Source organism: Pan paniscus, chromosome 16 (assembly GCF_029289425.2).
Source record: "Pan paniscus chromosome 16, NHGRI_mPanPan1-v2.0_pri, whole genome shotgun sequence".
Classification (NCBI taxonomy): domain Eukaryota; kingdom Metazoa; phylum Chordata; class Mammalia; order Primates; family Hominidae; genus Pan; species Pan paniscus.
This window is the reverse complement of record NC_073265.2, coordinates 68526708-68554326: the sequence shown is the minus strand read 5'-3', so window position 1 is coordinate 68554326 and position 27619 is coordinate 68526708. Positions and strand designations below refer to the sequence as shown.

The window sequence follows — 27619 nt, the reverse complement described above, 5'->3', positions numbered from 1 at the left end:
CTGGGGAGGCAACCAATAGTGCCTACTGCAGCAAAAACAGGATTAACCGCTATTAAATTGTAATAGAGTAAGAAAAATTAACTTAGACCCTTAACTTTCAGGCATCCTTTGTGTCTAAGACCAGGAGTGTCTGTGATGCTGCCAGAGGAGACAGATGGCTCTAGAAGGGAAATCCAGGTGGTCTTATTTCATCAGGCTGATATTTGGATAGGTTCACATTGTCAGGACTTCGACCTCTCCTATCTTTTAATCACCTCTTTCCCTTCTCTTCCACTTTCCTCCAATCCTCATGCATAAGGATTATATTTTCCTTCATTGAGGACCACTAGATTTTCGTACTATGATTTCAAAAGGTACCCTTGCACAATCTCTGCTAGAATGGACCACAAAATCGCTTTAGTTTAGAAGTCTGGGTGAGAATTGTCAGACTATTTTCCTGTGTTGCAGTAATGAGATATTGTTATAGCTATAAAACACTGGCCTCCTCTTTTGATTTCCTGAGGTCCATTCCCTATTTTTAGCATTCATTGCCAGGCAAATTATGTGATGCAGATCCTGTCCTTCCCACTATGTGCATGCCATTTTGTAACTCAGACTAGAAGACACGGAATGCTATGAATTTCTCTGTATATTACCTTTGGATGTAGAAATACCCAACTTTTTTAGTTTTCCTTAGTAAAAGTAAAATTGATCCTAGGTTCATCTCCTTCTAACAAAGATGACAAGAAAGTCATCTCAGTCATCGTGGACCTCTCCCCGCTCTGTTCTGTGGAAGTCTTCAACAGTTCATAGCATTCAATTTCAGGGAGCCCGTTGATCTTCATGCTCATTAATAACCATGCTGATGTGTTCATTATCCAAGCAGCAGGGTTTCTTCAAGGCAGGTGACTCAGATGCCTTCCTGCCATGCTTAACACAGCCCTGCCTAGGAAGATGCACCATATGCCACTCCTCTCTAAGGTTTTCCTCTGAAAAGGAGCAAGTTCCACTCAAAAAACCCCAAACTTCTAAGCCTTTAGACAGACAACTCCAAGTTTGTTTTGTTTGATCATCAATACTTTTGTTTGGAATATTCAGATAAATTTCTAGCAATTGTAATTATAGAAATGGTATAATATGTAGAGCTTATGTGACAGAACTGTTTACTTTACAAATGAGTTTAGAGATCAATATTTATAAAAATAACTGGGGATCTCAAGGAGATACTTGAGAAAGAATGAGTGACAAGGTCAAAGTGGCTGACCTTGGAGGAGGGAGTGCATTCAATCTTGGGCATAATCTGAATTAGACTGTTCAGTGCCTCATAATCTCTCCTCAAAGGATCTAGAAACAATATGGGTCTCTTGCCTAAAGTTAGAAGTAGGGGAACAAACATCCTAAAACTAGTCCCTTTTTTTACTTAACTTAGTTTATTTCAGTAGTCTAGGAGCTAACCTAAGGGTAATCTCCAGAGTACCTGTTCTGGATTGGAACAGTCCAGAGAATCAGCGAGTCTGAATAAAATTTGAAGTACAGAGTACAAGAATTTAAGAGACCGCAGAGACTGTTGAGCTAATTCACTTTATACTCGCTGTCCTGCCCTTGAATAAGAGCTCATGGAAATCAGCTTACATTAACACTTATGAACATTAGAAATAGGGCCCAAGGAGGGATATCCACTGACGATAAGTCTCTGCCATTAGCAGATGGCAGGTGCAGCCCTGGGGGGGTTGAGCAGCAGGGGCCAAGTAAAGAAACTCACCCCTCAGAGTGGCAATGCACCTTCTCATTCATTGGGCTGTGCTCTTTTTTTAACCAGGAAAGATACCATAATACTTGTGTGATTAAAATCTAATTTTGTAAATTATGTGTTCCTAAAATATTGGGTGTGTGGTTGATGTTACTAGGCAGTCACGTCAATTCATCTTAAGGAAAAGGTAATACTTATAATTGAGATTTCACTGAGAAAAAGTGGAAAATACTATTGAAGGATTGCAATATATCATTTATTGACATATTAGAAACATCTAAAAGGTGTCATTACATGGATTTTGATACATCTTTGAGCACATCATCAGCTTGAGACTAGGAAGGAACACTGTAGAGAACCAGTTCAAGCAGCACATGATACATCTGAGGCACCAACACACAAAAAGAAGGAAGGTCAGACACAACCTACATTTGCAAGGTACAATTTGCTTGATGAAGTTCTAAGAGAGTTGACAATGGGCTTTTTAAAAAGAAAAAAAAAAGCTTTGGAATGTCTAGAAATTAAACCAAAGGTCCAGACTTTAAACTTTAGTCTCACATTCTGTAATATATTTTGATAAACAGTCCAGAAATGCTTAAGCAGTTGAATTACCGAAACTACAGTTTGCAGCTAACTTATAAGTGACTCCAGGATTTCAAAAAGACAAGTTAACCTCTGATCTAGAAAGCATGTTTGAATCTAAAATATACTTTTAAAAAGCATTCTTGTTAGGTTCATTGACATGGACAAAATTGCGTATTTATGCATAATCTATGAGAAAGTATTTTGGTTGTTGTACTGGTATAGAACAGTCTAATTCGGCGAACTCATCGTCAAGTAGTGATGAGATAAGATACTAGCCTGATGACTGTCTATTGAAAGGCTGATGCAAAGGTCATGACTGACTGATGCAGGCAATGAGTGGCATGAGAGTACCTGATATTACACATGTGTGCAATGGACCGGCTATCCTGAATGAGCAACTCATCATGTTTGGTGTGTCACCTAAGCTAATTACTATAAATAGACCACACTCACTACTTAGGAAATATTGGGTTTCCAAATCTTAGCTAAAGGTTTAGAAAAAAAATGCTCCTATGCAGTGTCTTACTATACTCACAACTGGATACTACCAGCAGAGATCAGTTTTAAGTGACACTAACAACAGCTGGAAAAGTATGTAAAATGTGTTCTCTCTCTCTCTTTGCGTGTGTGTATTTGCATTTAATGAGCTGCTGAGAATGATGGTTGTCTGTATGATTCTCTCTTGAATGCATTGGAAAGTTGTTTCTTTGCCTGGGATCACTTCTACTTGGTAAGAACTATTAATGATTAAATAGTTCTGAAAAGAACAGGGTTGTCCACACTAAACCAAGTTCATGAGCTATAGATTTTTGCTAGTTTATGTGCTTTCCTTATTTTCTTCCCTTCCTACAAAGTATGAGACCATTAGCACACATGTTGGAGTGTGTTTGCCGAGAATCCTGAAGGCCCAACACTAGTATTGATTAGTCCTCTTACTAAAGCACAATTTGAATTGTCTTAAGTTAACAGGAGGGCCTAGCTGTCCAGTCAGCACTCACATTTCCATACAGCTTTGTTGTTCTTGACATATACGATAGGTCTAGCAGTAGAGATCAACCAAGGTGATGCACCCAGGAGACATCTGGCCACGTCTAGAGACATTTTTGGTTGTCACAACTGGGGAGAGGGTGTAACTGCCATCTAGTGAGTGGAGGCCAGAGATGCTGCTAAACATCCTACAACACACAGGACAGACAGCCCTCCGAACAACACCGAGTTTTTTTGTTTAACCATCATTAACACTTTCGTTTGGAATATTCAGATAAATTTCTAGCAAAGGTAGTTATAGAAAAATTATATAATATGTAGAGTTTATATGGCAGAATTTTTTACTTTACACATGAGTTTAGAGATCAGTACTTATAAAAATAACTGGGGATCTCATGGAGATACTTGAACTTTTCCAGAGAAACTTTATTCCATTTTGTGTAGCGTATGTATTATTTGAGATATTGCTTCAGCAGTCTCAAGAAATACATTAAAATTAGCTACTTCTTATCCAGTGACTTCTACCTGTGCCAGGCACAATGGCAGCACTTTCATACATTGTGTCATTTAATTCTCACCACAACCTTGTAAGGTGCAGCACTACTAATCCTATTTTACAGATGAGGGAACAGAGACTAAGAGAAGTTAAGCTGCCTCCTCAAGGTCACGCAGCTGGTAAATGATAAGACTGGTATGCAAACCCAAATATGTCAGACTCAAAGCCCTCTTTCCTCTATATGATGCTGTCCTCAGGAACTATTGAACTTTTTAACCATAGAGCAAATAGATCTCAGCAGCACGAGAGGAAACATAAATGGAAATAACCAAAAATATATTCATCTAAGATGTGGCTACATTATACCAAATGTGCTAAGTCTCTGCTTTCCTTCTTGGATTTGCTCAAAGCAGCCTAAAAGGGTTGTGCAGGTTATTTCTACAAATCTCTTCTCACCTAGATAGTTCAGGAAGAGAAGAAACCAGATTTTTCTTCAATTATTTACATAACTGAAGGGGAAATGACAGTTTGCATCCCCTAAAATTTTTAGGCTGCAAAATGAATGGTCCTCACTGCTTCTCACCTGAGAACCACCCACTTTACCATTTAATCTATGCACATCTCATCCTCAGTTGTCATTCTGGTTTGGGAAGATCTCATCAACTTTTAAGAATAATCTGGAAATGCTTCTGATATTTCTAATCTATAATTGTATCACATTCAACTCCCAGTTAGTTAACCTTGACTGTTTTTCGCAAGATTTCAACACAAGAGCCTGTGTCAGGGGAGGGGTCTGGGGAAAGTTTCATTTCTGGAGCAAGATTTATCTCTAAGGCATCAGCTACTATGACATATCATAATTCAGGGGCCACATAGATGGGATATTTGGGTACTCAGAGCACATACAAATTAGTATGTGAACAAAATATATTACTGGATTACTGAACGAGTTCAACCACACCATGATTTACAGTGCCCTGACAGAGTCAGAGCCAGGACCCACAGGCCAGAGCCTCTTCCGTGGGGGAATTCTGCTTCTACTCCATCAGATAGAACCCAGACACCCAGATTTAGTCACTGAGGGGTTGGTTTGGGGCTTTTGTACATTCTAACAAATGTTAAAGCCTCGTTTTCTATGTAGGCACTTTATAGATTTATTACAAATGACATACTCCAAATACTACCTCCTGATTTAAATTCTTTTCTGTTTGTCTGATAGAAAACTACTGATGTCCCCAGCTTACATCATTGTACTTGCTGTGTTACCTTCGAATTCCAAAGGCTTTCTTCCTTTGCAGAATTTTTAAAAATTTATCTTCAAAACCCAATTATCCTGAGCTCTTTTCAAGTAGGCCTATAAAAACCCAGGGATTATTCTCAGAAGTGAAGCAGCATCCTGCTTTTATATCTTCTGAAGTGGCCACAGTTCAACATTAAGGAATGATCAGGAAGCAGTCTCATCCATAGTCCCTTCCATAAACTATATTGACTATTTTAAGCCTTTCTAAAGCTTCTAGGTCATGATTTCTTCAAAATCAGACAGCTGTTTCATTTGTTCAATTTGCATAGAATGCCTTCTGAGGAGCTTCTTTTTACTTCTTAAGTCAACTCTCTTTGGTGAACTTGGAGCAACAGGAACCATAGATTTTAAGCCACTAGCAAGAGGGCAAGAAGGTTTGCTGCTAGATCTAATATCCGGAATAGGCGGGTTCAGATTCACATTTAAAGGCGGCAGGAAGCCAGGCCTAGTGTGAGAAATGCGATCAAGGAGCAGAGTTCCAGAACCTCGTCGTTCTAGAAGATGTGGCGGCCTGCGGCGTGCTGAGCTGGGGGATGTGCTAGGTACAGTGTCCAGGGACTCCCGAGAGCCATGGAAAAGAGACAAGTGAGAGCTGTTGAGCTTCTTTCTATCTAAAGGTCCTTTGCCGGATTCAAGGGAAATGGAGTTGGGAGGGTCAGGCCCTGGCTGTATATCTAAGTCATAGAGGTCATTTTCCAGCCATTTGAGGGATGCAGGCTCTCTGAGAGCAGAGGGTCCTGATGGACCCATACCACATTTCTCTTGGTCAACAGGGAGAGTTCCTCTCCTGGCCAGACGTGGGTGGGGAGCCTGACCTTTCTCATAGGCTGCTTTCCAAGATGCCGATGCTGAAGAGACTGGAATCTTCAGAACCTGCTCTGTGACTGTGTGAAAGAGGGTGGGGTCTTTGCTATCGATACTGTTGGTTCTGGAGAGGGGCCCCCTTTTAGGGAAGGATATATCACTGATGCTCTTGATGACCTCGTTGTCTGTGCTGGCACCATGGGTCTCATCCTGACGCGTCGAGGCTGCCAGCACCGAGGGCGCTATCAGGCCCCAAGGTTCAGACTGGAGCCTCTTCAGTTGGGGCAAACGGGCCCTTTTGAGATTACTGACTTTCCTGGTGGGTGACCCAGGCTCATTAACAGCCTTGGAGGTGTTACAACTGCTTGGATGCCCTGCTTGGAGGCTGAAGAAGTCATCTTCCTTCTCAGTGAGTGGAGAGTCCAGGCCTAGAGCCTTCAGCTCTATGTCAGAGGGAGATGCACACAGTGGAGGTGAATGCCTGTCTTCTACTTTGGGTGAAGGAGGGACATTAAGATACTGTTTGGTGGTTTTGGTGCCTGAAGACGATTTATCTGTTGTTATAATAATCACCTCCTTCCCTTTGGCTTTGCAGGCATCAAGGAGATGTTTCAATGCATCCTTGTCATCTGCATTTATTGCATAAACCAGAGCCGAAGCCCCAGTGCGATCTTCAAGGCTGGGGTCTGCTCCATTCTCCAGTAATAAGGAGACCACTTCTCCCCCAGCTCTTCTGATACAGGCATGGATGAGGGCAGTCTTGCCAGACTTATCTTGGATATTGGGGTCTGCCCTGTTGTCCAGCAGGTACTTCACCATCTTGGACTTGCTGATGCTTTGCTGGTCCACATGTTTGGTGATGCAGGCCACCATGAGAGCTGTCTCGCCTTTGTCATTGCTTTCATTGATATAAGCTCCCCCTTCCAAGAGCAGCCTGGTCAACCTGAGCCTCCCCAGCCACACAGCCTTTAACAAAGAGTTTCCATCAGTCCTTAATTCAGTGTCATCATCCATCATATTGGCTACAGTTTAGAGGACCTGAGCCACAGTAGCAATCAAACCTAGCAAAGGAAGAAGAGGGAACAAATGTTATATGTTTTATAACAGATCTGTGCAGCATGGTTATTACGGGGTCTGGGTACAGTCATATCCCAACCTGATCCCAACTTACATTGACTTGGCCAACTTATCTAACATTGCTGAGTTAGTTTCTGCATCTGTAATAGTGTGTCATGACGTGGGGGGGTGATAGTAGTAACCTACCTCATAGGGTCATTGTAAAGACTGCATAAGAGAGTGTGTATAAAACATCCACATGAAAAGCAGTTAACATAAAGCCTAGCATAGAGTAAACATTTGTTTAAATGCAAGATGTTATTGTGTTGACTGCACAGCACTTATCACAAATGTAGAACTCCACATTCCTTAGAAAAAGGTTTGCGATTATTTTCTTCACTGCTATATCTTCAGCATTTGGCAGTGATTCACATGTAGTGAATAGGTGGCCTCATAAATAATTGTTTAATGTGTTGTTGTTGGTGCGCATCAAAAAGACTATTAGGAAACACACCAAAATGTCAATCCTTATTCTGGGCAGTAGGATTATGAGTGGTTCCGTATTCTTCTTTTTGCAGTTTTCCCAAAATAAATATGTATGATTATTGTAATGGGGGTTGATGAGGGAGGGACAGTGAAAACAACTGTAAAACCAAATCAATCTAGTTATCCCTTTCCAGGTTGTAGTCTTCACTTTTCCAGCAGATGTCAGAATTCATATTCTCCGTATTCAGAATAAAGCCATGCTATTCTCTTCCCTCTGGTTGAACTGATAGGAGGCAGAGAATGGAGAAGAGGATTGCATTTTTGTTCACAAATGTTAGGAAATAAAGCTCAGACCAAAGCTTTCTCAGCTGAGGTTGGTCAAACCTGAGTGTTCTGTTTTGATTCTTTTGTAAGTTCCCTAATTCCTGGACTCAAAATCTTCAATGTATGTGTTGCTTGAGAGGCCCTTCACAAATAAGAAGAGATGGGTGTCCCAGTCTTGATGCCCTGCCAGCCCACGGGTACCACACTGGCCATGTCTCTGCCAGCACAGCACCTTCACACAGGCTTTTTGTGCCTCCAGGTTCCTAATGAGCAGATGGCTCATGTGGCCTACCTGCCACAATGCCTGAGTTTCCTCCTCATCTGATTCACATCATTCTTTCTCTTATGCTATTTGCCTGAGCAGTTATTTATTTATTTATATTACTCTATTTAGTTGGAAGGCAAAAGCTTTTCTTGGTTGAAATTGAGAAATGGCTATATATATCCCTCTGAAAAAACTAATACATGAATAGATACTTGTTATTTAAAACAAAAACCAAACTACATGTAAGTATATAAAGAGGAAGAGGTCTCCTTTATTCATCCCCCACTCCTCCTTGAAAACACTGTCCTCTTCAGAAGTAACCATGGTTAAGAGTCTAGTGTGTATCTTTCTGCTTCCTCAAATGCATTGTTCTGATAACTACATGAGTCTGATGTTGTTGTGTTTATGTGTTCTGCTAGATTTCCAGGAAAACTACCACCATTCAAGGGCACTGTGTGTTTATTAAATACATTGACAACAAGTCTCCGTTTCTGTCTCTCCATCCCCTTCCTCTTTTCTCCTTAATTCTCCTACTGATCTCTCTCTCTCTCTCTCTCTCTCTCTCTCTGTGTGTGTGTGTGTGTGTGTGTGTGTGTGTGTGTGTGTGTGAATGGTCTTTCTCTCCTCTCTTTCTGTCAATTTTAATTATTTTTATTCCTCTGTGGTCCTACACAGCATTGTTGTGTTAAAGCCCTATGCATCAATAAGCTTTTCAGTCTCTGAACTCTGGAGATTTGAAGCAGAATTTCCAAAGACTAGATGAATGAGTGGAATGTCTGGAGAAAACATGCTTCTTTCCATTTCATCGAAGGGGTCCTTCTTCTCCTGGCCTCAGCCTACCTCTCTAGAATCATTCCCTGCCACTCCAGTCTTCTTCACATTCTATCTTCAAATCTCATTTCTCAAATGCACGATTCTTCATGTGTTTTTCCTCTTGGCACTGTTCATGTTTCTAACTATAAGGCGTCCTTGCTCTTCTTTAATTATTCATCATCCCCCAAACTTCAGTTCAAATGTTACTTCCTTTGTACTCAAGAGGAAAATCACTCAAGATCAAAGAGGGAGGGTTGAGTGAAATTACAGTGACTCATCATCAGACTATATAAAGAACTCCTACAAATCACTTCCTCCAAAAGAGGATACACAAATGACCAATAAGCACATAAAAAGATACCCAGCCTTATTAGTACTCAAGGAAAATCAAATTAAAGCAAAACAAAATACCATTTTAGCATGGCTAAAATTAGACAGACTGACAATACCAAGAGGCGTGCAGACAGGAAGCAACAGGAACCTGTTGGTAGTATAAATAAATTGAACTAGACTGAACCAAAGCCCACACTCTGACACAGTAATTCCATGCCTAGGTTTATACCTGTGGTAGTTTGCAAATGATGGCCATGAGGTCCTCCCGTCCTCGTATGTACACTAGGAGTCAGCCTTGTGTCTCGCTTTCAGCCATAAAATGTAACTGTGTGACTTCCAAGGCAAAGCCTAAGTAGTTCTTGCAGCTTCCAAGTTTGCTGTCTTAGAACCCAGCTGCTGTGTAAAGAAGTCTGGAATACCTACCAGGAAGGGCACATGAAGTTTTAGCTGGTAGCCCCAACTAACTGCAACAATGTGAGTGAGACAATCTCAGCCCAGCCAGCCCCAGCCAGCCCCTAGAGGATTGCAATTGCATTAGAGAACCCAGGTGAGACTAGTGGAAGAAACACCCACGGCCTGGGCCAAGTGTAGCAATATTAGAGAATAAACTAATATGTGTACCAAAAGACATCGGCAGCACTATTCATTAAAGACAAAAACTGGAAACAACCCATCAAGAAGAAAATAGGCTGGGCATGATGGCTCACAACTGCAATCCCAGCAATTTGGGAAGCCAAGGAGGACCACTTGAGACCAGGAGTTTGAGACCAGCCAAGGCAACATAGTGAGACTCTGCCTCTACCAAAAAAAAAAAAAAAAAAGCTGGGTGTCGTGGCTTGCACATATGGGCCTAGCTTCTGAGGAGGCTGAGGCAGGTGGATCACTTGAGCCCAGGAGTTCAAGGCTGCAGTGAGCTATGATCACACCACTGCACTCCAGCCTGGGTGAGAGAGTGAGACTCCATCTCTTAAAAAAGAAAAAGAAGAAGAAGAAGGAAATAGATAAAGAAAATGCAGTATCTTCATACTCTGGAATACCATACATCATATTTGTATATTCTCTCTCTTTTTCTTTTGCACACGTGCATGCACACACACACACAAAAACACACACATACATATACAAAACTAGATGCCACATCCCCTGTGTTACTTAATACTTTGCAACTTTCTTTGAGTATCAGTCTCGTTAATCACCTGGGTCAGACCCCTCCACAGAGCCCTGCACCCCTCAAGCTAGAAATACTGTCTTTGCTCCCTTCTCAGCTGTGTGATAATTAGAAAGTAGGATAAAGGAAAAGATGGAGGAAAGGAGAAAAAGGAGAAGGAAAAGAAGGTGGGAAGGAGGGTGGATGGATAATCGGGTTACCTTTTATGTTGTGTGCAGTGCAAATCACGTACCTCTAGTCTAGCTCAAAGTCAAGAGAGGGAGGAAGAGAGGCAGGAAAGGAGGCAAAGAAGAAAGAAATGGAGGAAAGATGGCGTATGTAGGAGAATCCTTCTCTCCTTTCAGTTGGAATCAGCGGCCTCCTCCTCCCCTATGCTCAGATCTTGTCCCCATTTTAACTCTTCCCCTTCAGCACCTAAGGAGGCAGCAGGTTGCAGACAAGGCATACAGGTTCTTTTCTGTGGTCTGGAATATTTATATCTAGCCCACCAATAGGCATAACATTCTGTGTGGTCAGTTCTTTTGCAAGTTGTCTATAGCCATTTTTTTACTGTGGGCCTCCCATCTGAAGTTCCTTAAGTGATGAAATGCAACAGCTTTGTCTGAGGACAGAATCAGGTGCTTACCTCACTCTTGTAGCCCAGATAAAATGTGCCAGGCTAACATTAACTATTAGCATGCTGCAATAATCGTACACTTTTCATTTTAAGAATATGGGGCTTGTCCAGGCATGGTGGCTCACGCCTGTAATCCCAGCACGTTGGGAGGCCAAGGCGGGTGGATCACCTGAGGTCAGGAGTTCGAGACCAGCTGGCCAACATGGTGAAACCCCATCTCTACTAAAAATACAAAAATTAGCCAGGCGTGGTGGCACACGCTTGCAATCCCAGCTACTCGGAAGACTGAGGCAGGAGAATCACTTGAACCCAGGAGGCAGAGGTTGCAGTTAGCCAAGATCGTACCATTGCACTCCAGCCTGGGCAACAAGAGCAAAACTCCAACTCAAAAAAAAAAAAAAAAAAAAAAAAGAATACTGGGCTTAAAAGACTGCTGTTTACATGGTCGCAGTTGACAATAGCCTTACAAATTACCACAGACTAAATTCATGCACCATCCCAGATATGCATAGCCACCATGCCTACTTTCCCTGTCTCTGGTGTTACACACTCACCTTGCTTTCTTGCCTGAGTGGTCTTAACAAAGTTCAAACCTTTCCCACAGACTTAGTGTCAGGTCACTACTGCTGTTGTCTGCTACAAATGGTGAACCCCCACACCTGGTTTCTGCTGACTAGAAGAAACTGACCCTGGCCTGACTTTCTCCAGGTTACTCAACCAAGAAGTATGAGGGAGTTAACCCTTTGTAGAACAGATGTTGACCAATAGAAAATAGAGGATGGGAAAGAGATATTACATAAATGCTTCTCCCTCTCCTCACCCAATTTCCTGTTCCAAGATGCAATAGATTATACAATTTCCATATGACAGAATAATCAGTGCATTTGCCATGAAGCTGTGGCTAGCTCAATAACGTATCCCCTATATTTGCTCTTCCTCCTCCCTTGCGTCACTTTTCATTTTCCTTCATTCCTACTCCCCAGGGATTATAGCCCAACAAACTGTTAATATGTATGTTTTTGCTCCAGACTGATGATAACTGCCTCCCATGAACCATGAAATGCCCTTTCAGGAAGGTTTTTCTACCATTTCACAGATGAGGGAACTGAAGCCAAGAGTGAAGAAGTGGCTTGCCCATGGTCATTTAGGGATCAATGAGCGACTCTGACTCTCACAAGCTACAGTGACTCTTTCTTTCTGATATTATTCCTGCCTTCCCCGCACACAGAGTGAGGCTGATGGTTTATATTATTTGACCGGCCCCATGTGCAGGGCTGACTCAACCTTGGGTGGATTTTGAAATTGAGGCTGAGAAACACCAGTTATGCTGGGCTGTTTGTAGAGAACTCTGGATGTAAGAGCTGCGTTCATGGGTTAGCCACAAGTGCACAGAAGCAGAAAAGGTGACGTGCAGAGGAAGAAGAATGAAGTAAACACACTGAGAAGCTGAGATGAGAGGCAGGGAGAGAGTACTTTTCCTCCTTCCTCTGAAGTTTCAACTGACTTTGGAGTTCATGAACGACTTAGAAACCTCCCAATAAGTCAGCATGTTTTTGTTTATGGTGGCTTGAATTAACTTCTGTTACTTATAAGCAAGTAAACCTTGACTAAACACTGGCATTACTTGCTCATTCATTCATGATCAAACATATATTAACTATCTACTTGCTCATTCATTCATGATCAAACATATATTGATTATCTACTCCAGGCTAGGTGTTAAGGATAAAGAGATGTATAAAATTCAGGAATGGCTGCTAAGTATTTACAATTTAGAAAGAAGGTGGATGTATATTTTAATGATAGTAATAAACATTTACGGTATGCTCGCCATGTGCCAAGCAATGTGCTGAACACTTTATATGCATTGTGTCATTTAATCTTTATAGTAATACTATGAGGTGGGTACTATTATTATCCCCATTTTATCAAAAATGAAACTGAGTCTCAGGAAGGTAAAGTCACTTACCTCAAATCACCCAGGCAATATGCTGTGGAGCTGGAATTCAGATCCAGGCAGTCTAACCCCAAAGTCCACATTCTTAGCCTCTACATGACATAACTGTAGTGCAAAGTAATTAATAAGTCCCAGAATGGAAGACAAATATAAAACAAGGAGACATGAGTGCCAGGAGGGACTCGGGGTGCAGATTAGGAAAGGGCTCACAAAGAGAATAAAATTGAGCTAGTACTTGAAAAACATGAGTGGAAAGTTGTTGAATCAAAAGGAGGAAGTCATTACACTTAGGAGTAAGTACAAGTTCAAAGGCAAAAGGTAGCAGAACATGGACATTTCAAGAACTTGATGGTTAGTGCACGGTGGTGGTGGGAAGTGCACTGACGGAGCAAGCAAATAAGGGGAGGTCTACAGAGATCAGATTCAAAGTTCCTTGTAGCCTTGTCCTGAAGTTTGATGTTTGCTGTGTGGACATAGGGAACCAGTAAAGAATTTTAAGGAAGAGAGTGACATGATCATTGGCCACAGTGTGGGAGATGGATTGGGAGGCTTGGGGGTCATCTCGGAGCCCCTGAGAGATGAAGAGGATCAGAAACAGCACAGCAGGGAGATAGAGAAAGACTCAAGCTGGAGAGATGTTTGAAAGTTAAAACTGAATAGTGGTCCACTCGATGAAAGTGTCAACCAAAATCTAATTTACCTTCATTTGAAAATTTATCTCCTGTTGTGCATCACAGTGAATAAATATTAAGAACACCTAATACTGGAAATATTAAATGATTTACAAGATCTCTAAGCTCGTTGGAGAGAAAAGAAACAATCTGGATTGAAAAAAGCTGAAGCATTCCTAGAATGTTGAGATCCCATCCACTTTGGCTGCTCTGGCCAGAATATTTTTGTCTTTAAAAATTAGCAACCATAAAGTGGGTTTTTTTCATGTCTTTCATAAGAAGAGTAAACTGAGAAGTGGGCAAAGTTTGCCTGGTTCCTCCCTTGCTGTACTCCCTGTCTCTACCAGCCAACCCCTCACCCCCACTCCACCCCCACCATCACTTTCACCTCTCTGGTCTGTTTTCTGTTGGACTCATTTCCACTATAATGGTGGCCACTATATCTTCCAATGGCACAGGGGCTGGAGAGGAAATACTGAAGATTAAAATATCACCAGTGTCAGAAAATTAAAATGATGCCTTCTTTCATGGAGGCAATAAGTAGATGCAAGTGTTTGCTATCTTTGTCCTGATGTCCTTTGATTATTTTATTGTCCCCAAAAGTAAAGATGTCTTATATTTTTTAAGCTGAGAGGAGCCATCTTGTTCAATCTTCCATGTTTAGAAACAGGAAACTTAAATACAGGGATTGAAACTTTTCTCTCTCTGAATCCAGGGTCTTTCACTCCCATGCCTTCTCAGATCCTTGGCCTGAGTAGTTTAGACCAAGATTACATATTAAAGGTCTGACAGCCAATGTAGCCCACAGTCATGTCTTGCTTGGCTGGCACTGTGCTTTAAATTTTCTTTGAATGTTTTAAGATGGATTATTCACTGTTCAGTTTGAAAAGGCCCTGTCATTCTCCATAGTCTTACAATTGGCCCGATTCACACATTCAGGTTACTTAACTGGCCTGTATAGGGATGCGGGTTTGTGTATGAAAGTAAAATATATAAAATCGCGATGCTAGGATTTTGTCCTTCCTGTCATTTTGTAGCTGCTTATCTCTTCAGAGTTGTTAGAAGGCCTAAATAAGCTAACGGATGTAAACCTTTATATAAACTTTAAAGTATGGTTTGCTCATGTGAACCATTATAAATTATGTAACTAACACTTAATTACCTGAGTGCAGATACAATGTCATACACTTTATTTCCCCTTCTTCAAGTCACACTGACACTGGATTTCCAGTTAAACATCCCTTGTTTGGCACAGTGAAGATCTCACAGAGGGCAAGGGATGGAATTATACAAAAGAGAAGAGTCTATGGACTTTTGCAAACATCTTCAAAGTTCCTAGACCTCCAAGAAAGTGCTTGGTTATACACTTTCTAGTACTTAGAGACCAGAGCAAGTTTCTAGGACTTTATAATATACATACTTTGTATTCCTTTTATCTGTGGCTATAGCCTTAATCTTGTTTCACCTCTGTTTTCTCGACTACTTCGAATACGTGCAAACCTGACATCTTGTGGAGCCTTATAAATTGCTTTAAATTCTTTGTGGAACAAAATAGAATATAATCAATAAACATTTATGAGATTAATCCATATGAAACTGCTGTTTCAAAATGGTTTAAAAACCATTAATGTCACATATTTATAGTACTTGTCTAAATACACTTTAGTGCTTAACTGCCCCAGAATTCAAGCTCCTGAGGATGTGCCAGTCCATGTGGAAGGATTATAAGCTAGAGAGGTGGGAGATCTGGATTCTAATCCCAGCTCTGCTACTAAGTACCTGAGTAATTTTGGGCAAGCATCATTTTGCCAAACAAGTAGAATAACCCCAGTCCTGCCTACTTATCAACATTGTTATAAGGATCAAATGATAGGCAATATGTCCACACTCTCTATAAAGTCCTGTTAAAAAATCTAAGAGGCTATTACACACTGAACTAAGCTCATCCAGAATTCCTCCCACTGAGCCCCGCTCTGTGCCCAGTCCCTTTGGAGTGTGCTGAGGGAAGTGTTCACCACCAATTCTCCTTCTCTTCTAATTACCTGCTCCTTCCTTTCAGCCCCTAACACCCAACCACAATTCCCAGTTTGCCAGTCTTTCCACACATATGATCTCCTTGGCCACCCTCCCCTGACACTTCTGCAAGGAAAGCATTACCAAGTATTTACAGATAGTTAAAATCTGAGGTTCAGACACATTTAGTAATTTTGTCTAAGGGCACACGTTTTTAAGTGCTACAGCTTTGATTTAAACTCTGTTCCTCTGATCCCAAGTTCAGAGCTATTTCACGCAGGGAATTCCACTCAAGCACATCCTCCCACCACTGCAATCTGGCAGTGTTTAAGAGCGCAGCCATACCATTTGCTAGTTCCATAAACCTGGACAAGTTACTCGGCCTCTCTTGCTTCAGTTTTCTCACCTGTAAAATGGGGATAATCATAGGACACAAATTTGTGGTGCACTGGCTTAGCACGGGGCCTTGGCACATGGTAAGCGCTTAATAAATGCTAGATTTTTAAAGAAGTTTGGGTACACCTTCCGAAACCCGGGGAGGCCACACCGTTTGGCTGTAGTTTCGCGGAAGCTTGGGAGATATCTTTACACTCCGCCTCTTCCTTCTGCAGTCACGGGAAGCAGTTAGAAGCAGATCAGAAATCGAACACGTTTGCTTTTGCGATTCGAGAGCCCTTTCTGGCGCGGAGCTAGGGGCGGTGTTACGTAGCTGCCCTGAACTGAGAGCAGCGTTGGCCGGGGGCTAGGGAGCCGGGCTGTTCCACGCTCACTGTGCGCCTCGGGCGGCGGGGCTCGGGCTCTGTCCGAGGTGCTGAACTCCGGGGCTCCGGCCGCGCCGGCAGAGTGTGCCAGCGTCCATTATTGCCAGTGTCTGTGGGCATCTTCCAGAAGGCCGAGCATGGGGGTCAGGTGAAACCAGGGCGGTAAGTGCTTCTCCCATCATTTCTCAGAAATGCTTAGGTGCCTACTTTTTACAATTTCGTGCACATTTTCAGGATCATAACCTCTCACCGCCAGTTCCTCACAGGTTTCTGCAAAAACTGACGACCTTTCTTCCCCTTCAGTCCCTGCAAAAATCCAGACACCTATCACCCAGCCCCGCTCCGCAACCATTTCCTACAAGAATCCAGGCCCCTACGCATCTCATCCCCACGCGTCAATGCAAAAATAAAAAATGTTAAATCCGCCTTCCATTCCCGTCTCCCACAATTTCCTGTGATAAAAGCAAGCTCTCTCCTACCAGTTCCCCACTCCTGCCTGTGGCTAAACAGCATGGACCGACTTCTCGGGAGCTCGAGGTCCCCACCCGGGTGACCAATGCAGACCCCTGGGGGTGCGCTTACCTGGTGGGGACAATCGCCGAGCGAGGCCACCTGGGTCCAGGCTATAGGTAGTGTCATTATTATTCCCAAAACAAAATCAGGGGGCGTCCAGCACCCCTACCTGCAGCTGCGGGTTGGCTGCCAGAGGGCACTGCCAGACTGAACCAGCGCCGGGAGCTGGGGCTACCCCGGGCCCCGCGGGTCCTGTTGAGTCACTTGCCCAGAACTTCTTCAAGGTTCGTGAATAAAACCTCTGCGTCAGTTCCTTCAAATCGGTCCACCGCTCCTCCAAGTTGCGGTGGGAGCAGGGGAGTTTTGGGTTTGGTTTAGTTTGGTTTGGTTTTAAGAAAAAGAAAGAAGCATGAAAGAAAGATAGGAATCGCCCCCGGTTCCGCGCTGCGGGTGTGCAGGTCTCTGCGCAGCCCCAGCCCTCCGGCTTGGTCTTCGGCCGGCTGTGCTGGCTGACGACGCGCTGCTGCCCGCTGGCGCCGAGAGCAGCTCTCCAGCCGCGACGGGCGAGGGTTGTGTGGGTGTGCGAGCTGCGAGGAATGAGGAAGGAGGGGGCCGCGGGGGTGGGGAAGTGCCTACCTGCAGCCTCGGCAGAGGCGCCTGCTGCCCCACCCCCTCGACCCTAGCTCTTGGGGCTCCGACTCGCTCAGCAACTTAGCAGGGGGCTCCTAGACTCCCCGAGGGTGAGCGCGGAGCAGGCGCGGCCACTCCTGGGGTCCGGAGAAGTGAGGGGACGCTCCTAAAGTCTGACGTTGCAGGTCTCAGACCGTGGCAGGAATTTGAACTCGTGTCCCCTTTGTTCTTTCTGCGGCCCTGCCCTCCTCGGCTTTCCTTCACACACGCCCTGGAATCTCAGACTGTCTGTCCAAGGTGTAGGAAAGAGAGGGATAGAGGAGGGTGCAGTGCGATCCTCAAAACTGGGAATAATTTGATGATCAGGGCTGGTTCCACGGCCGTTGGATTTCATTCCAAATCCATGTTTTAGCCCACCCGCTACCTATTCCCAGGGCCTCCTGTGGAGTCGTTCGCGGACAATCTTCGTTTCCTTTTTACAAAGTAGTTAATAGTTGCTGCATATGATTGAAAGCATAAGGCATTGTATTTAGAAAGTAAGTGGCTCATGCTTGTAATCCTAGCGCTTTGGGAGACCAAGGTAGGAGGACCGCTTGAGGCCAGGAGTTCAAAACCAGCCTAGGCAACATATTGAGACTTACCAAAAAAAAAAAAAAAAAAAAAAAAAAGTCTCTACAAAAAAAAAAAAAACTAAAATGCTTTCCAAAAAAAATAGAAAGTGAGTGCCCCCTCCTCCCCTACCCTGCAGTGTCCTTCCCCCACTAATCAGTTCCCCAGAGGTAACCAGCATTTTCGTCTAGATACATGTATATGCACACAGGGGTTCTATTTGCCCTATGTTTTTTAAATCCCTACTTCTTCAGTCATTTTTAGTAATTTATATTTTCCTAGGATATTGTCCATCTCATTTACATTTTCAAATTTTCTGGCACAAAGTTACAAATAGTGTCACCTTATATTTATTTTCATCTCTAATACTGTTCTGGGCCTCCTTATTGCTGATATTATTTATTTCTGTTTTCTACTGCTCCATTCCCAATTTTTTAAATCAAGCTTGCTGGAGGATTATCAATTTTATCTTTTAAGGGCAAAAATATTATTCCATAAGTTGCCTTTATCACTTAGTGTGTCTATAGTATCACTTAGAGAAACGTACTCTCTTAGTACCCAATATTTATAATGACTGCCTACTGTTTGTGGAGTTTTTCTCTCTAAAGCAGTTTCAAGGTTTATGTAGTCAAACACATGTCTTATCTTGCATGGTTTCTAGATTTCCCATCTTGCCTAGGGAGGCTTCGTACCCCAGAATCACCATACAGTTCCCTAAATGTTCTAGTAATGTATAGCTCTGTTGTTTAGATTACCATTTCATCTGGAAACTGTATTTGTGCACAGGGTAAGGTAAGGATCTGACAAAGATGAGAACCCAATTGTCCCAACACCAATTCAAAAAGTCCATTCTTCACTCACTGATGTGAATGCCACCTTTATAACACTTTATATTTCTCAAAACAAACTCTACTTGGTTAATGTATGTTATTTTATACAAATACACTGCTAGATTGCAATAATTTACTTATGTTAAAGTTTATTCCATCTATATTAATAAATAAAAATTGTGTTCTTTTTCCTTTTTAGGGGATGAGGGTTCTCATTCAGCTTTGGTGCAAGGTTATGGTAACCTTATAGAATGATTTTGGAAGCATTCTGTTTTTTCCTACACTCTGGAATATTTAAATTATCAAGTTAACTATCAGTTCATTGAGGGTTTAATAGAACATACCCATGAAACTGTCTGGACTTGATGGATTTTAGAAGGATAGATCTTAGATTATCTTCTCAAATCATTGATGCTTGTTGGCATATTCATCATCTGACCCTTCTTGAGTCAATTTTGGGTAATTTATATTTACCTGGAAAAAAGTTCATTTCATCTACCTTTTTTAATGTATTGGCATAATGTTACAAATTATGCTCCTTTATAATTTTTCATCTCCTTTAAATCTATTCCTATATCCCTTTTTTTATTCCTGATGTTGTGTTCTCCCCCACTATTTTTCATTAATGTTATTTTGCTGTGGTTGAATTATATGATTTACATCATTTCCATGTTGTGGTCTATTATATGACAAATAAAAAATACTCCACAAGCATTTTCCCTCATACTTAATGTAGAAAAAAATGTACATTCTGTGTTTTGGGGCACAAACAATACAAGTACACCTGTAAAGTTAATTGTACATTAGTACCTGTATTAGTCCTCTCTCACACTGCTAATAAAGACATACATGAGACTGGGTAATTCATAGAGGAAAGAAGTTTAATGGATTCACAGTTCCACATGGCTGGGGAGGCCTCACAATAATGATGGAAGTCAAAGGAGAAGGAAAGTCACATCTTACATGGTGGCAGGCAAGAGAGCTTGTGCAGGGGAACTCCCATTTACAAAACTGTCAGATCTCATGAGACTTATTCACTACCATGAGAACAGTATGGGGGAAACCGCCTTCGTGATTCAATTATCTCCACCTGGCTCTGCCCTTGACATGTGGGGGTTATGGGAGCTACAATTCATGAGATTTGGGTGGGACCACAGCTAAACCATATCAGCAACCTTTACATCTTTACTTTGGACTACAGGCAGTATAGTGTATTGATTAAGAGCACAGACTCAGGGGTCAGACTGCCTGTATTTAAATCCCAATTCCAGCACTCACCAGCTGCATAGTCTCTGATGAGACACCAAATGTCTTTGTGTCTCCGATGAGACACCAAATGCCTTTGTGTCCATAAAATTGGGTTAATATTAGTATCTACTTTCTAGAACTGGGATGAGAGGCAGCTAAGGTAAAATATGTAAAATGTTTAGCACAGTGTCTGATAGGGACTAAGCACCCTGTATGTGTTAACTACGTTTATCTGCCTGATCTATCAGTATTTAAATTAAACTGTTAAGGTCTCCCAGGAGGCTTGAATTCATTTTGGTTTTCAGCCAAAATCTACTATTGAGTCTGTGCTATGTGACCTGATCTGCCTTCTTTTGGAGTGCTGTATATTTAGAATAAGGCAGGCACGTTCTCTGCCTTTGCAAAGGAGCATTCTAAAGACTTGTCAGCATCTCTTTGGAGATGTGTGTGTATGTATGTGTGTAAGTGAATCAACTCACACTGTTCCATGAAGCAAAAGGACTTTTGCAACCTATTCCAAGTCTGCTTTCTTATGGATACATCAGCTACTTCCTCAGAGATGCACCTTACATGCTGGGCCTACTTGATTAAAAACAACAACAGCAATAGTACTTTTTTTTAAAAAAATTGCTAATAATAGTAATAAAAGCTTTGAATATCTACTACTATCAATTCCCTCCAGCTTAAGACCACCAGGGACTCAAGTATAGTTGAACAAATTGGCTGTATCACTTGTTGCAGTGAGGAAGGACACATACCATGGGTAATCGTGGGGTGTCTCACTTAAGAGGGTGCTAGAAAGAATGTGTGATGGAATTTGGGCTGTGGTTGAGAGATTTGGGGGAGGGTTGACCCACTCTTACACAGGCAGTTGGATCAGAAGAGAATCACATCAAATGTTATTTTACCACCTACAAGAAAATGATGACGTGATCCCAGGTGCCATGGTTCCCTGTGCACTCTGTTTTAAGTCAGTGAAAGTAAAGTCTTTATTGACCTCTTGAGCAGTTTCCCTCTCCAGAGTATATTACCAGTCAGTCATCATCCATAGGGAAGAGAAAGTCAGATTCAGAGGTGAGCACTGAGCTCCTTAGAGCTGTCAGCAAGAGTCATCTGATTCACTGAATTCACAGAGATTGGGAGGCTAAGTTCTAGGAGGAGGAGGTGCGTCCCTAGAATCACATGACAAATTCAATACAAGGCCTGCCTGGTCTCTTGAGACCAGCACTGTGTGATTAGATGTGTGCCAGAATATTGTAAATTTTAACATAACTTTTACTAGATTTTTATCACAATGTATTACAGGTATGTTCTAGAAAACACACATAAAATATGGACTTCTTTTTACCATCCTTCTATTCCACTTTTTAATTTTAAAAATTAGTTCCAAATATTTGTATTGCACATTTAAACTGGCTCACAACTGATGCAAATAACATAAAGCCACATCTTAAACAAAGAGGTGTTTCTTTTCTTTTTTTAATTGTAGTAAAAACACTGACCCTGAGATCTACCCTCTTAAGAAATTAAGTGTACGATACAGTATTGTTAACTACAGACACAATGTTATGTAACAGATCTCTAGAGGGCTTGTTTTCTCTGCATAACTAAAAGTCTGAAGGTAGGCAGTTGGAGATGATGGTTCAGAGGCTTAGAACTTTAAGGCCAGCAGGGCTGCTCATGGCCTTTCCCCTTGAGATTGCTAGAAGGCTGCTGATAGCTCCAAGTGTAGCATCCACTTTCCAGATAGGAAGAATGGAAGGGGCGGACACAGTCACAGCAGTCCCTTTTATCAGAAGAGCAAAACTTTCCCAGCAGTACATCTCCCAGTTGACTTCTTCTTGAATCTTTTGATTAGAAATGGGTCATTAACCCTTAATAGTTTAAGGTTAAAAAAAAGAAAAAGAAAAAGAAAAGAAAAGAAAGAAAGAAGGAAAGAAAGAAAGAAAGGAAGGAAGGAAGAAAGGAAAGAAGGAAGGAAGGAAGGAAAGAAGGAAGGAAGGAAGGAAGGGAGGGGTCATATGCAAGAGATGTTGGGAAAATGGAGAGCAAGCTTGTTATGATTGACTGAGACCAAGAAATGATTCCTATCCTTGGTCTGGTCTAATGCCATCTCAGATAAAACAGAGTTCTGTCAGAAAGACAACAAATGGGAAATGGATAATGTGACCATCACAGTGCTTTTTATGAAAAATTTGGAAAACCCTGATGAGCAAGAAAAAGAGACTATATATATATACATATATAACATACAATAAACATTAATTTACTCAAATAGAATTAAATAATGCAGCACATTATATTCATTTTATTCGTTTGTATCTCCCTTTTCTTCCTTAAAAATAAGCTATAAAGCTATCAATTTAGATTATAATTTTTTACTATCTTTCCAGTCATTACATGCTATTCTTCTACTTTATTGTTTTTTGTTTGTTTGATTGTTTGTTTGTTTGAGATGGAGTCTCGCTCTGTCACCCAGGCTGGAGTGCAATGGTGCGATCTCAGCTCACTGCAATCTCTCTCTCCCGAGTTCAAGTGATTCTCCTGCCTCAGCCTCCTGAGCAGCTGGGATTACAGGCACGTGCCACCACGCACAGCAAATTGTTGTATTTTTAGTAGAGACGGGGTTTCACCATTTTGGCATGGCTGGTCTTGAACTCCTGACCTCAGGTGATCCACCCCCCTCAGCCTCCCAAAGTGCTAGGATTACTGGCTTGGGCCACTGAGCCCAGTCGCTTCTACTTTATTGTTAATGGCTACATTATATTTTAGTGTATGCATGAATCATAATTTCTTTAACCAATTATCTGTTTAATGTTAGGGTTTCACATAGTTTCTATTTTAAATAACATGGCAATGAATAAATCTCAGTTAATCTTTTTCAAAATTCTGAGTTATTTCCTTAGAGCAAAACATTTGAAGTTTTGGACACAAAGTCTTAATACTTTTGATATAGATTGAAAAATTACTCTCCAGAAAGATTGTACCAATTTTCATTAATTTTTTATCATATTTGGAATGCATCCTCAACCACACTTGATCTAATCATTAAAGAAAGTTGGCAATTTGATAGATAAAAATAAAAGTATCAGGTCATTGTTTTATTTATTACTAGTCAGATTCAATTTTTAAAATGTTTACTGGCTCTCTTTCTGTAAATTGCCTATTCTTATCTTCTACTTATTTTTCTGCTTGTATTTGTGATTAATAGTTTATTATAAAATGTAAAGTAAATAATATTATTCATAATTTCCCTATCCAGAGAGAAGATAATCACTATTACTCATCTATAATTCATACAAATTCCCTCCCTCTCACCCACTATCTCTCTCTCTTTTTCTCTCCTCCCCTGCTCCCCTACCTATATCTATCTATCTATCTGTCTGTCTGTCTGTCTATCTATCTATCTATCTATCTATCTATCTATCTATCTATCTATCTTATAATTATTTCCTTTGGCTAGATTTCCAAAACAGGTAACAAAATGTTTAGGCTTTGGTTAAGAATGGTCAAACTGCTCTCTGAAATGTACCATGATAGACTCTCATGAGCACTACGGTAATACTATGTTTTAAAATATTTGCTAATTTGAGAGGCAAATTGGAAAGTCTTCTTGTCTGTGATTATGTCCTCATTTTGCTATTCCTAATGTTGGCTATTTGGGGTCTCTTTTCTCTTAATAAGACTTGGTCAGGGCTTATCTATTTTGTTATTTTCTTTCCAAGACAGACCTTTCATGCTTGATAATTATAATATTTTTCTATTTATAATTCATTTTGTATTACTTTTATCTCTATTAATTTCATATTCCCATTTTCCTTCCTTGGCTGTTTCTTTCCTAGCTTTCTGAGTTGAATACACACTTAATTCAGATTTACTCTTCCTTGTACACAGTTGAATTCTTTTAAGGATTCAAATAATCCCCAAGGTACAGCTTTGCCAAATCCATCCCTCCCCGCTTTTTTTCCCCAACAAAAAATAACTTTTTGTAAAAAAAAACAAAATGGTACTCTATCATAAGAAAAATTTCAAACAAGTCAAAGAAATATAAAGATAAAGGAAAATCACCTGACAGTCTATAATTCAGAGCTGACTACTATTGTCATTTTGGGGATCATCTTTCCAGAAATTTCTGTTTTATAAATGTACCTAAAAATTACGTGAAAATGGTGTCATACTATACTTTTAACAATATACTGTGTACTGAAAACCTTTTCCTGCCAGTGAACATAGTATACATAATAGTTTTTAATGGCTAAGTCATAGTCTATTGTATAAATGTATTATAGTTTATTTAACAATCCACAAGAGACGTACATTTTGGCTGTTTCCAATTTTTCACGATTTTAAACAAGAATTATATCTTGTATTTGTCCAACTATGCTCTTAGAGTAAGTACCTACAAAAGAAATGGCTAAGTAAATATAGAAACAATATTTAACTTTTTTTTTTTTGAGACGAAGTCTCTCTCTGTCACCCAGGCTGAAGTGCAGTGGCACGATCTCAGCTCACTGCAACCTCCGCCTCCCAGATTCAAGTGATTCTCCTGCCTCAGCCTCCCGAGTAGCTGGGATTACAGTTGCACGCCACCACGCCTGGCTAATTTTTGTATTTTAATAGATGGGATTTCACCATGCTGGCCAGGCTGGTCTCAAACTCCTGACCTCAAATGATCCACCGGCCTTGGCCTCCCAAAGTGCTGGGATTACAGGCATGAGCCACTGTGTCTGGCCACAATATTTAACATTTTAATAAATATTTTTACCCCATCCTCCTGAAAGGTTATAAAAATTTACACTCCACCAACAAAAGATGGTACTAAACATATTCATATACCCTCAGCAATTCTGGACGTTATCAAGCTTTTTAATCCCTAACAATCTGATAAGGGGGAGAAAGGGCCTTATTTTTACTTTCATTTCTTCAAAAATGAATATATTGATGAAATCTGTATCTATTTACAGATTGTTTGTATTGTGTGTGTATGTATATGTGTGGATTGGTTGTCCATATCTTTTTCCTATTTTTATTTCTCTTATTAACTTTTAAAGCTTTCTCCATATTTTACATTTTATCCTTAATCTGTCATACATATTTAAAATATTTTCCCAGTTTTTATTTGTATTTTAGTTTTATTATCTTGTCTTTTGCCATAAATAAGTTTTAGAAATTTTTTAACCTAAAGATTATGAGAAAATTCCAACCTTCTTTTGACTTTCTTATAATTTGATATTTTACAGATAGTATTTTGCTCCATCTGGTATTTATTTTGTGCAATTAACTAGATATGCACTGAGATCAGTTGTGTTCCAACAGACAAGTAATTTCCCCAATACAATTTTTTCCCAATATAATTTTTTAGGAAAATATTTTCCTACTGTTTTTGAATGTTACTCTTATCACACAATAAATTGCCAGAAAAACTGGAATTTATTTGTGAACATTCCTTCCTATTCTATTGATCTATTTTTCTCTCTATTTGTGTCACCTCATTCTGATTAGTATAAGTTTATGATACACTTCACATGTAGTGGGAGAGCTTCTCCTTAAACTCCCTCTCCAAACAATCTGAATTTTATCACAGATTTACTCTTTCAGATTAACTTTAGAATCATCAAGTAAAGTTATAAAAAGACAACATTGGGATTTTATTGGGATTATGTTGAATTTTTTATTTGATGAAATATCAGTTCACCCTTAATAAAGCCATCTTGCTTAATAACGTTATCTTTTTTCATATTAGAACTTTATATTTCTTGCTAAATGGATTCTGCTGTGATATTTTAAATTTTCTCCCAAATGTAAATGACTTTTCTTCTATTCTATTTTCTAACTTAATACAATTGAAAGATAAGACAGTTATTGATTTTTATATACTCATTTTGTAATTTGCCAATTTACTGGGCTCCCTAAATGTTTCAATTGGCCCCCTTTGTTTTCTAGGTATACAATCTTGTAATACGCAAATAATTATTTTTTCTGTCTTTACAATGAGTATATTTTCATACATCATTTCTTATCTAATAGCATTGCTTAGCACTTCAGAAATTATATTAAATAAAGGAGATGATAGTCCAAATCTATTCTCCATTTCTGACTTTACTGAGAAAATTGGTTACATAGATGTTCTAACATTGCCATCTTGGACTGGAAGACACCCCTAGAATTTACTGGTGATGTTCATGATCCTTTAAGGGTGTTCTGCAAGATTAATATGTGATGTGACAACTTTATGCATGAAGCCAGATGTTCTCAAAACAGATATAAGATTCATATCAGGAGTAAAAATCTGATAACACACACCATCTGTCACTATCCTAAAGTAAAAGATTACAGTTTTGATCTAATAGTGTTTTCCTTTCTAATCATCATGATACTGTTCAGTAATCTTCTTACTGTTGAGGATCAATTTGAGGTCTATATTTCCAGTGAAAAATCTTACATTGTTTTAAAGAATTATCAGCTCCAGGCTGGCATAAAACCTCAGTCTTTCTCAAGGTGATTGGTGACTACAGCCTGTAGATTTCCACAGAAAAGCCTATGTCTCCCTGACCACAAGTCTCCAAGGCTCAATCTACAAACACTTGACAGTAAGGCTTCTGAGCTCAATCATCTGAGTCAATTCATAGACGACTCTCTCCCCATGATGTGTACTTAGTCTATTTATTTGGATGAGGTCCCCAGGAGTACAAGAAATATTTTCTGACAATAACTACTAGCCTCCTTTTATCTCTTTGAGTCTATGTTATAAGATGGAAACATTTAGCAAGATTGGTTGGATTACCTATGCTGGTTCACTCAGCCAGTAATGGGAGTAAGTCACCCAATGAACATTATATTTTGAAGCAACCAACATGAGTAGCATCATGGAACATGGTTTTCTAAGCAGTGAGAACTTCCTGAAACCACTCAATACCTTGGGCATCAGCCTATGTAAAGTGATGACATTGATTTAAGATAGTTCTCATAGAAGCATATGTCAAACAATAATAAATATTGTGAGCAGAGAGTAAGAATTTGCCAACAAGGAAATTATGTTTTTTTTAGGTTTAGACAGAACAGGTCAGAGTGGCCAGAACCCAAAATTCCTTTTCATCTGTGCATCTCCCTAACCAGCTACTTGTGAGCAAGTTACTCATGAATAGAACTCCCCAAAGCCTTGGCATTATGAAGCTACTCAGTGAGAGTGTGTTGAATGGATATGCAAATACTGCAGACGCCACAGCTTAGATGACAGATGAAGGATATAACATCAGAGACCTTCAGGCCTGATGTGCAGCCCATTTTCAAGAACACTGGAAGGGAAGATATGTAGAATTTCTTTCCAGAAGGATATTTAAAATCAACTCTGTCTTTCTGCCTTTGATTTCTACAAATGATTGGGCAATGTTTCTCAATCCCAGACTCAGGAGCAGTTTCCTCTGG

At 40.4% G+C, this 27619-nt stretch overlaps 1 protein-coding gene and 1 long non-coding RNA gene across 6 annotated transcripts in view; one reads left to right on the top strand and one right to left on the bottom strand.

Annotated features, from left to right (window-relative positions):
- Positions 1 to 1963: 1963 nt before the first annotated feature.
- Positions 1964 to 23786, bottom strand: ANKRD34C (ankyrin repeat domain 34C). The gene is made up of 2 exons (XM_003810719.6): positions 16947 to 23786; positions 1964 to 6962 (listed from the first exon to the last, which is right to left on the bottom strand). Exon 2 carries the CDS (start codon positions 6916 to 6918, stop codon positions 5311 to 5313), a length of 1608 nt encoding a protein of 535 aa, XP_003810767.1. The 5' UTR covers positions 6919 to 6962; positions 16947 to 23786; the 3' UTR covers positions 1964 to 5310.
- Positions 16128 to 27619, top strand: part of LOC129394064 (uncharacterized) — an 89450-nt gene continuing 77958 nt past the window's right edge. For 4 of the 5 annotated variants that reach the window (XR_008621256.2, XR_008621258.2, XR_008621259.2 and 1 more), the window contains exon 1: positions 16128 to 16526. This is a non-coding gene — a long non-coding RNA (uncharacterized LOC129394064). The remainder of the gene's footprint in view (positions 16527 to 27619) is intronic. The other variant, XR_008621260.2, reaches the window with a different exon arrangement.

Excerpts from the sequence above, each read along its gene's own strand:
- ANKRD34C (XM_003810719.6), bottom strand. The coding sequence starts at position 6,918 with ATGATGGATGATGACACTGAATTAAGGACTGATGGAAACTCTTTGTTA.